This window comes from Perca fluviatilis, chromosome 2 (genome assembly GCF_010015445.1).
Source record: "Perca fluviatilis chromosome 2, GENO_Pfluv_1.0, whole genome shotgun sequence".
Lineage (NCBI taxonomy): Eukaryota > Metazoa > Chordata > Actinopteri > Perciformes > Percidae > Perca > Perca fluviatilis.
Window position 1 is genome coordinate 19,430,458 of NC_053113.1, and position 10,536 is coordinate 19,440,993.

At 41.3% G+C, this 10,536-nt stretch overlaps 2 protein-coding genes across 3 annotated transcripts; both read right to left on the reverse strand.

Moving 5' to 3' along the window:
- Positions 1–901: 901 nt before the first annotated feature.
- On the reverse strand, positions 902–3,838 carry her13 (hairy-related 13). Its single transcript, XM_039792615.1, has 4 exons — positions 3,557–3,838; positions 3,212–3,298; positions 2,933–3,014; positions 902–2,273 (listed from the first exon to the last, which is right to left on the reverse strand). The coding sequence occupies exons 1-4, from the start codon at positions 3,641–3,643 to the stop codon at positions 1,807–1,809; spliced, it is 723 nt and encodes a 240-aa protein (XP_039648549.1). The 5' UTR covers positions 3,644–3,838; the 3' UTR covers positions 902–1,806.
- Positions 3,839–7,782: 3,944 nt separating this feature from the next.
- her8.2 (hairy-related 8.2) lies at positions 7,783–9,683 on the reverse strand. 2 transcript variants are annotated; one of them, XM_039782929.1, is made up of 4 exons: positions 9,373–9,683; positions 9,118–9,213; positions 8,950–9,028; positions 7,783–8,500 (listed from the first exon to the last, which is right to left on the reverse strand). In XM_039782929.1, the coding sequence occupies exons 1-4, from the start codon at positions 9,433–9,435 to the stop codon at positions 8,142–8,144; spliced, it is 597 nt and encodes a 198-aa protein (XP_039638863.1). In that variant the 5' UTR covers positions 9,436–9,683; the 3' UTR covers positions 7,783–8,141. The 2 variants fall into 2 exon arrangements, with proteins under 2 accessions (XP_039638863.1, XP_039638865.1); XM_039782931.1 differs by having other exon boundaries at positions 7,783–8,512; positions 9,373–9,453.
- Between the last annotated feature and the right edge of the window lie 853 nt (positions 9,684–10,536).

The window sequence follows — 10,536 nt, forward strand, 5'->3', positions numbered from 1 at the left end:
AGAGCATAATTCGAGGTTACTTTTTTTAGAGTGATTAAATATTTAAATGTTCATCTTATCAAAAAAGCCTCTGGCACCAAAGGATATTTAATGAAATATGCACAACACAAGTTCCTTTCTATTTGGACAATAGATTATGATAAATATTGTTTTATTTTCCTCCTATAAGCTACATTAGTTGTTTTTGGCTGTGGCTTTAATGGGCCATGCAATGAAACTTTAATCTCCGTGCTCCTAAAGGGAAACATCAACTAAATTCAAAATTTCAATATGTTATTTACATGGCCTAGGAAAGTTCAATACATTAGTAGGCCTATATTACACTATTTGTGAACACGAGCTGTCTCTCAAAGCCAGAAACCAAGTTATGCTGCATTGACGTAGTGTAAGTGTAGTGCAATAAATACTGGAATAAGTACTTCATACGCTCTAAGCAATATCATACAAAACATCTTCTTTGTAGCGTAGTTGTTCATATACTCACTCAGAGCATTCCTCTGGGCGCTCCCAGTGTCATCTAGAACATCTTTCACAATTCATTGTCTATGGAGCAGTTCCATATACTTTATATGTGATGACATTTGACAAATTTGAGTTTGGCACTCTAGTTTTTGGATTTAGGAGAGAGTTGTTCATGTTTACTCATATTTTGGACTGTCTTAGACTAGGCATAACATGATATTTCAACTTTGACATTTTGAAAATGAGCATAGCTCCTCTTACATAGCTTATTGGCCGAAATCACTTTACACAAATTAGCCGTTTTTCAATGATAAATTAACATTTTCTGACAACAAAAGGTTCCGAAGATTTTTTTATTACCCATATTGTTTGTTAAGTTTTTTTTTATCCCGTTTCCCGTTATAGTAATCTCAGGCATTAAGTCAAGTCATACAACAGCTTTTCAATTACATTATTTTATTTAGCAAATTCAAACATTTTACTGGCTTTTCTAAACATCATTACAACATAAAGTGGTCATTCTGAAGGAGGCTAATGGTCCAATAAACTACAGGCCTTTATGAAATACAATAGAAATATTTATATTAATCAGAGGCATTGCCAAACTTCTCGGTTTCTAAAAAGAGCTATTTACACAGAGTTATAGATGCAAAAAAGTGAACGGTTCCTCGTCTGTCCTTTGCTGGTTTATAAGTGAATGCTTCATCTTTCTCCATGTGTAAAAAAAAAAGAAGTCACAAACGCGGACTCAAAGCCATAGAGTCCTTACTGAAAAGGAAAGAGAGAACACTTTCAGGAGGCCCCAAGCTGGAGGGGCCCTTGAGAGAAAGGGCCCATGTAATGAGATAAAAGAAAACCTTTCTTTAAGACATTTTTTTCTATGATATCCAAAGCACTTAAGGAGTGTTTTTCTACTTCTATTTCACTGAGCGAATTCCTACATCTCCCAGAATGCCAAGGAAAAGATTCAAACCTGCAGCATTCAGTTTAGGGTGAAAAAGCCACAGCCAGGTTCCCTCCACAAAACGCAAAGTGATCTGCGGTTGCACTGCACTGGGATAAACCGAGGCTGTTGTCAGTGGGCAAATTTGTATCTCTGTGTCTTAGAGAAGAGATGTGATGATTGAACATCAATATGTAGAATCCAGAAAATCAATCCATGCTCGTGGCCAGTTATCTGCAAGGGAGCCAAGAAATGAAAGTTACACCATCCAAAATGGTTATTTGTGAAGTGTCGTGTGCCGTAGGGTGGACTTTTCCTTTTCAGTAAGAGGCCCTTTGTCATGTCTTCAAAGAAAGGAGCTTCAACATATCCCGACCGCATTCCATCAAAACCCCAGACCCCTACCAGGGTCTCCACATAGACTGATGGTAGGTCATGGTGGGCATGCTCAGGCCCTCCCTATTCTCCAAGCCCTCAGTGGAACTGTGGTTGTGCTCACTGTCGGTCTCGTCCAAGTCGGAGCATAGGTCCTCGCTGGAGGTGGTGGAGGGGGCCGGGGAGAGGGCCGAGGACGAGCTGCTGGATAGACTCCTTCCTCCAGGTGAAGCCAGAGTCGCGCAGAGCGCCTCGTCGCCTCCATGCCAAGTGCTGCCGTTACTCCCAGAAGTGTCAGTAATTAGATCCATCAGCACATCCTGGAGGTGGTCCTCATTCAGGGGCATACACTCCAGGAGATGGTTAAGGAGCTCCGCCGCAACTGTTGAATCTATCCCAGGACAGCTGGACACAAACATGTGGACCTCGTGCATGCACTGGATGTAGCCTGCCGCAAACCTCTCACTGGCTTCTTGGTTCAGTGTGTCTGTTTCTGTGGAAGCAGAGAGAAAGGCTATGAAATAGCTGCAGCTAATTGCAGTTGGACTACTCGTGGATTCAGTCAAGTCACTATATCATTTGGGTGGTTTGTACTTCTCATGACTTAAGAGTAATCTTAAACCTACTGATAAATCAGTGGTTGCTTTTTGTCTTGTGATTTCTTAATTCGAAGAAATGTCTACATGCGACCCCTCTTCACTGGTTGAAAATGCCATACTCGTGACCAGTAAGCCCAGAGTGATGTTTTTCCTTGTTTTATTTGAATCATTTTAAGTCCTGAAGAAGTCAAATGATCCATTAATTACAAAACAAAAGCTCAAAAGATAAGAGGAAACTCTTAAAAAAAGAATAACTTTGTGGAGCAGAGATAAGTTTCTTTCTTTCTGCTTTCCTCTTCTGTTAAATACCTTGAGACCCCTGAAATGTATCTTGCGACCCCCAGTTTGGGAACCACTGCTCTAAATTTCAGGTTAAACTTCCAGCATGCATAGGCCTACCTACACTATAAGATGCCTTGATTCAGATCTGGAGATAATAGGAGGTAAACCTTAGTTGTCAGGGGATAACTGTGTCAGATACAGACATTTAAGATTAAATTCCCCAGAACTGCCTGCTTGGTATTAGTCTAAATTTAAGCAGAGTTGTACAGACCTTGGGTTCGGTTCTTTAGTACGTCCTCCACCTTCTTCACTGTAATCTCCAGCACCTCTGCGTTCTCCATCTTGGAATGAAACTGTGGAAACAACCAGCAGAACTTCATCAGAACCTAAATCTACCTCTGCATCACACAGGGGACAGGTGAGCACACTGATTTGTGTGTGTGTGTGTGTGTGTGTGTGTGTGTGTGTGTGTGTGTGTGTGTGTGTGTGTGTGTGTGTGTGTGTGTGTGTGTGTGTGTGTGTATGCGCGCACGCCGTAGCCTATACTCACGTCTGTGTCTGCCAGCAAAGTCCGCAGCTCCTGCAAGCTCTCATTGATGCGAGCTCGCCTCTTCTTCTCCACCAGAGGTTTCCTGGTCTGCAGGAACACAAAGATCACACTTCAGTCAGTGACAGAAACTTACAGTTTTGGATCAAACCTATTGTTTAATTCTAGTTGAAGTTGCAGTCATATGTGGGATGTAGCCTAATTGCCGTTCAAAAGCAAGGTTTAAACGCTAATGCCATACAACTCAAAATGCACACAGACTGTCACCGGCGAGACAAGTGCGTCACTGCCAAGTATGTCCAAAGAGTGCCTGTTATTCCGTCAACAGAGCCGCGGTAGGTAGCCTACCTTTCTGTCCGCTTTGTGAATCCCGTGGTAGGACTCATCTTCTTCCATATCAAGTCCAGTGCTGCTGGGCCTAGCCGAGGGGGCCATGTTGGTTGAATCGCCCTTTCTGTGTGGCTTCTTCCACTGCTGCTTTTTTTTCCGTCAGCGAGGTGCAGCTGGCAAACGGAACCGGTTACAGGAAGGGGAGGGGGGGGGGCGGGATCGATAAACTCGCAGGCAAGCGAGGCGCCCTGTGTTTATTGTGCAATCCTAGTGAGACGTGGTGCTGGCGCTGAGTGGCTGTGGTTAGTATTTATAGGGGCTTATTAACATGTGAATAGGGGCTGAGCTGCTCTCGCTGGGGGACAACAGAGCGCACACTGCCGGAGCCAATGAGCGCCCACTCCCTTTGTCTCCGGCCTGCCCCGGTCTGCGCCCCTAGCAGCTGAATCTGACATTTGTTGGGTTAGGTGACCGACCGCTCGGTTTTCCCCCCACTGTTGGTTCTAATCAACTATGTGTAGTTTAATTCAGCTGTACAAAAGTCATTATAATGCAGAATAGGTTGTTAGAGGGAGTACATACACTTTAACTGTTAAATGCACTGGGGGTTAATTTGTTATTTGTTATATATATATATATATATATATATATATATATATATATATATATATATATATATATATATATATATATAATGTTGTTTCCCTTATTAATAAAAAAGCAAAGGGTGGCTACTTTGAAGAATCTAAAATATAAGACATGTTTTCAGTTATTTCACACTTTTTTGTTAAGTACATAATTCCATATGTGTTCATTCATAGTTTTGATGCCTTCAGTGAGAATCTATAATGTAAATAGTCATGAAAATAAATAAAAAACGCATTGAGTGAGAAGGTGGCGTAACTTTTGGCCTGTACTAAGTATATATATATATATATATATATATATATATATATATATATATATATATATATATATATATATATATATATATAAGCCTACGTTTAGTGTGTAGACATTAGTCATTTGGTGACATAGCCTACGTTATTCAATTATGCTTTGTATTTATCGTTGTCGTGCAGTTTTCTGACCACTCTAATAACGCCTCAGAGCATCTCAGCCCTACAGTGACTCACAGTGAGATTTTGCTCTGTCGGTTTTTCTGCCCGACCCATTCTTCGTTCTGCTGACTATTGTGTCCGAGCCTCAGCAGATTTACCCGCCTGTTTGGCGGATGTAACGCGATGCCTTCGGTTGGCAGCTGCTGCTGGCGGCCCCTCGGCGTAAACTGAATCAGCCGGGGGAATTAAGGGCCCTTCTCCAAAGAAAGCGACAGGTGTTAGTCTGCGCCTCGTTTGTTCTCCGTGTGTTTGGTGACTTCTGATTTGTGTGCAACTGCATTCTCACGTTGCCTTACTCTGCTGTATGATGGTTTATAATGTCTGGTTGAATTAGCTGATAACTTACCAATCGTCTTTGTTGTAGTGTGCTGTGTGTATAAGCATGCAAATTATGAAGCTGTCATCCTTTAAACAATATTTTGGACTGTTGAGAATTATTAGAATAATGCTGGTTCTTCTGGTATCAGTATTGGACTTTTTTAGTTTGGATGTTGTGCACAATGTCTATTTGGGTATGTCTAATAAGAGCGTTCAAGCCTCTGCCCTCGTTATTGTAGGCCTACATGTTTTGTACACGGTATTGTCATACAAATTACCCTCAAATGCCTGTCTGCTCGAAAAAGCACTACGCAGTCATCTATGTGCCACCTTCCAGGTAAATACAATGCTGTTTTCCGGTGCTCTTTTACGCACGGTATTCACACAATTGCGCAGCTTATTCGCAATAAGTAGGCACTAAACTCTAGTGCCCCAAATTAAGGAAGATTTTCAGACCTCTCAAGTGGAGGGTTTTTGGCACCTCGCCACTCTCATGTCCATGTTTCAGATCTTTAATGGTCTGGACTGTGGCGAGAGCAGCTGTCTCGGCTCCTTTTTGTTGGTGAGCTCCGCTAAGGGAACAGGCGTCCCCCTCTCTCTCTCTCTTCTCTTCAGACCTGCCGCCTGGCTCCATGTGGCGGCCAATCATAATGGCAATAATAGCGGGAGAATGGGCCATATGCACTTGTCTATTTTTTTTAAACCCAATGATGAATTACATCTTTTTTTAAACTTAAATGTAGCAGAATATTCGCGTTGACCATCCTGACGTTTGTTCGCCATGGAGACGACTGTGATGCTTTAAAGTGCTCCCATACCAAACCTTACTGGGTTCCTTATCCGAGCATCCAAGTTATTTTTAATTAGTCTACAGAGGCCAAATTAAACTGGTAAAGCAGTGTCAGTGTCTCGACCATAAAAACTATTTGCACACAGACATCCATTATTCCTTGTTAATTTAGGTCAACCTTGAAATGGGCATCTTGTCCTTTTAATTACAAAACACATATGACTAATTATGATTTATAATTATAATTTATTTATTCATAATCAGTACCTTCGAGCAAATGAAGTGAATTAGGGTCAATTTCCCCAAATCAAAATCAAAATTAAAAAAATGTCTGACTTACCTTGTTGTAGGCAGATAGTTTGAGTTTAGTGATCCAGGTTTTGAGATACCAGTCTCTGCGATGCACCACAAATTACATTCTATTCACTTCCATTGTATTGGCTGGACCTCTAAAAACCTCAGCACATGAAACCTAAAGTAGAGATACCACTAGAAGTAAGTCAGACAACATGTTAGTTTATGATTTAGGTGCACTAACCCTTTAATAAAGCTGCAATTTGGTAACCAGCGGGTAGTTAAACTCATTGAACCCTGACATATTATCAACATATAAAGTTGTGCTAACGTGTTAACCAAATTAAACAGCAACATCTTTTTCATGGAAGACAGGTGAAAATAATAAAATTAATAATTCCATTTAGCTGCTTCAGTTTCAAAGTCCTGGTATTGTGCACGCTGTCTCACTGTCACACTGTCATGACTTACTGGGACACTTGAATAGAACAGATCCATCATTATGTTATTCCAAATACCTGTTTTTTCCTGCTAAGTCAAAATGGGAAAATGCCTACATTCACTCTCCTTTTAGCTCTGCTTGGTCTCCAACAAACAGCTAAAATATCTGACTATGTATTAATCTAAATATTTTAGACAAGGGGTCTTAAACGTTTTTTTAAGCCAAGGACCCCTTAATTGAAAGAGAGATGGAGCAGGGACCCCCTACTACATATATTGTATAAAATGAAGTTGCATATTAAACTGGTCCTACAATAAGGTGTAGGGTGGCCTAAAGCTTTTATAAATACCTTTTTGCATTTAATACTAAGCTATTAAAATAGCCTAATAATTGTTGCCATGGTTTTATAAATCATGTTTTAATGTTAAACATACATATAGCACAGTGAATCCTTAGGATGAACTGTGTATGTTGATGTTCTTAGTGACTATACCCTACCTATGGGCCAGTTAGCAGTGGGGATTTATGTTTGCTAATATGTTGAATTCATGTTAAGACTTTTTAATTTTTGAAAAAACTTTCCAAATTAAAAATAATTTGGAGGCCCCCCTGCAATGCACTCTGAGGACCCCCTAGGGGCCCCGGACCCCCTGTTGAAGATACCTGTTTTAGACTCACTAACTGCCTGACATTTGTTGCTGGGCAGGTAATGTGTTTACCTGGGTGTATTTACTGAAAACACCTGTCTGCTGTTGCTGTAAACGTGGTGAAACTGAACTGTTCAGTATTTACAGCCATCAAAACCATGAGCTGAAAGAGTCTTAAGCGATGTATTGAGCTGCGTAATTAGGTTGCAATTTGCTGTGTCACTTTGAATGACCCATTTCATTTTCATTCCATTTGATTTGATTTAAAATGTGCATAACAATATTGATAAATGGAGCTTTAAAATTTTTCCAAAAATGCATGTTAACTAACTATAGAAGGTTAGTCTGTATAGACTATCTTTTTTCCCAGGTACAGGACTGTCCATCCTTCAGTGGTAAAAATCTAGGTTGACAGTTAATAAACACTTAAATAGGCCTCATTGATTATACTGTATGTCCATATTTGTATGATTATATTAGTAAATGATCTGAAAAGTAAACAGTTTGGGTCTCGTGGATGAAGTTGTCTTTCTGCACTGAATGGCCATTATAACAGAAATTTCAGAACATCATTGACAAGAGCAACTGTACATGAACAAGATGAATACATTCTCACGAGTGTACACTCAGTTTTATTATTATTATTAATGTTTGGGTTAATAATACAGCAAAGGAGGAATACATAGAAATCTATGCAATGCCAAGCAACTGGTCTAAGAAGCATACCTTATGATATCAAATAAATAAAGATGTTAATACAATAAATACATGAAAGATTAATAAGAGCCTTCTATAATGCAGGCTACAAGAAATCAACTTCTGAAGGGAAGTACTTTGAAAAGATCTGTATAGAATCATTACAGCACACCTACAATTATAATCACTGGAACAAAACTGCCCCACGTTTGTCTTCTGAGCAGCATATCTATAAGATACATAACAGAGGATGGCCTAACAAAATGGAAAAATCCAAGATCAGTAATCCACCAGTTCACCAGGGCCTCCACATCTCCAGCATCCCCAGGTGGGAGTTGTGGAGTGCAGGCCTCTCTTGGCAGCCTGCCTCATAGCAGGTGGACCACTCTCTCTGGAGCCGCCTCACAGCAAGGGGTTCTCCTCTGAGGGGTGTGTTGGGGAGCACCGTGCCTTGGCCGGCCGGAAGAGGGACATCATGTCTGGGTGAGGGCTGGAGGGGGCTCTCATCGGTGGACCTGGGCAGGGACTTGAGGAGGTGGTTGAGCAGGCGAGAGCCCAGAGTTTTGTCCATCCAGTCGCAGGTGAGGAGCATGTTGTGGACTTCGTGCATGCACTGGATGTACCCTGTGCTGTATTTCTGCTGGGCCTCCAGGCCTACTGTGGGGTCTGCAGTAGGAAAAGGGAGGAGTTGTGAAGTCACAGCAGCCCCTTGTGGTGACAGGCAGCACAACATGCATCTTAGTAACCGCTTTAACTGTTGCTTCTTTCCCATCAGGAAGCTGCTGCTCACTAATACTTTCTCTTTCACAACACAATTTCACTTAACTATTAAAAACACGACCAGATTACAAACAGTCCTCTAACTATCACTTTTCAGCTGAATACAATTTGCTACTAATATATACAGTAATGTGCTGATGCTGCTTTGTGTCATAGGGATCTCAAACTATTTCATTACACTTTGTATTGCCCCATTTCTGACCCAAGAAATAACATAACTGATTGAGATAAGTATTATGGAGATCAATTAAAAAAATCCACATTATCTACAGTAATCTTACATAACACCCCACACTCATAAAGACAAGAGCCAGGTTCCTTACCGTTGAGTTTACTGCTCTGGATGTTTTCCAGATGCTTTACTGTCATCTCAAGAATATCGGCTTTTTCCAGTTTGGATTGCTGTTGAGAGATGAGCAGCCTTGAAGTTAAGTTAACTTGATCCAGCCTCCATTGTTTACTTTTATATATGGACTTGAGGAAATACTCACATCAATTCTGAACGCCCCGATCACAGTTTCTTTCAGCTGATCCAAACAATTGTTGATCCTCTCTCGTCGCTTCCTCTCAATGAGCGGCTTCCTCAGCTGTAAAGGTAAAAAAACAAAACAAAAAAAACGTTGTTAAAGGCAGCCTGGATGGTGAGGTAGCCTACCAAGCTGGAGCGTAGAGGACAAAGTGGCCCACGTGTATAGCCTATTCTAAAAGAGAAATCGATCTACAGTATATATCCAAGTGTAAAATACCTTTCTCTCCTCCTTGGCACTGGGATGTTTCCCCGCGTTGTGCGCCATGGATGAAGCAGTCATGTTTTTTTCTCGGGTGTCTGTGCGGTTGTGCCTCCTCTACTGAATCTCAGCGCGTCTCTAGGGCCCTCGGCGCGGCACGGCCCTCTTTTTATCGGGCGCAATTAGCATGTGAATGCTCCAACTCTTTGGCTGCGGGATTTTCCCACACACGGGGTCCCATCAGTCAAGACTGACAGGTCACTGGCTCCATTCAATAACAGAGAGACCCGGCCTAGAAAAAGAAAAATACTCACAAGCGACAGATGTCCAGCCTGAAAGCATGCACTACTCTCACCCCCCTCCACCCCCCCACCCTCTCCATCCAACACAAACTGCAGTTTCCTCTTCTCTCCTGAACAAGAGTGTGCAGTTACCGTTTCTGCCTCACCTATTCTGTCAGAAGCAACATTAGCCTACACTACCTGCAGGATACACCCATTCCCTCAAAGCTCACAGGAGATACAATGGGCTGACAAATCACTTGAGAACATATCGGCCCTAGGCCTACCGTAGGCCTACAGATTTGCCTGTATCAGTATGGAAGACACCTCACCTATAAAAGCACAATTCTGGTAACAATAATAGGCTTAGGCTACCTAATGCATGACTCGTGATGATTTCATGCAATAAAGTCACTATGACTTTATGTGATCAGTTCACACTTAAGGAATGTTAAGTTAGGCTACTTCATACCTTGGCCTCATTGTTACCCGACCAAACTAGATACCAGTTACATAAAAGTTAATTTCAGACCCATGCATTTGCTCAGCCTCTGAAAGCAGAACAGTAGGCCTAGTCTATATTCTAATAAAATATAGTACTATTTCAGGATACATCCTTTATTAATTCATGCATTAAATCATAATCATGCATTAGTTAAGCATGATGATTAGTTTAGATGGTTTGTTGCTGGCTGACACACACACACACACACCTCTCTTCTCTTAATATAGCCTATATATATATATATATATATGACAACACTCAGTCTAGGCCTTTAAAAACATCTAGCAGTGTATTGTGTAGGCTTTGATCACTCTCAGTGTTTTCAAATGTCAGACATCTGCTCTTAACTGTTAGCAAGCAGATGTCAGATTGCCCCATTTGCCCCCATTCACCACC

Excerpts from the sequence above, each read along its gene's own strand:
- her8.2 (XM_039782931.1), bottom strand. The coding sequence starts at position 9,435 with ATGACTGCTTCATCCATGGCGCACAACGCGGGGAAACATCCCAGTGCC. Across the intron at positions 9,029-9,117 it reads TCGGGGCGTTCAGAATTGAT|CAATCCAAACTGGAAAAAGC; the intron begins GTGAGTATTTCC and ends ATCTCTCAACAG. Across the intron at positions 8,513-8,949 it reads CCAGAGCAGTAAACTCAACG|ACCCCACAGTAGGCCTGGAG; the intron begins GTAAGGAACCTG and ends TTCCTACTGCAG.
- her13 (XM_039792615.1), bottom strand. The coding sequence starts at position 3,643 with ATGGCCCCCTCGGCTAGGCCCAGCAGCACTGGACTTGATATGGAAGAA. Across the intron at positions 3,299-3,556 it reads TTCACAAAGCGGACAGAAAG|ACCAGGAAACCTCTGGTGGA; the intron begins GTAGGCTACCTA and ends GTGTTCCTGCAG. Across the intron at positions 3,015-3,211 it reads CTTTGCTGGCAGACACAGAC|TTTCATTCCAAGATGGAGAA; the intron begins GTGAGTATAGGC and ends TTGTTTCCACAG.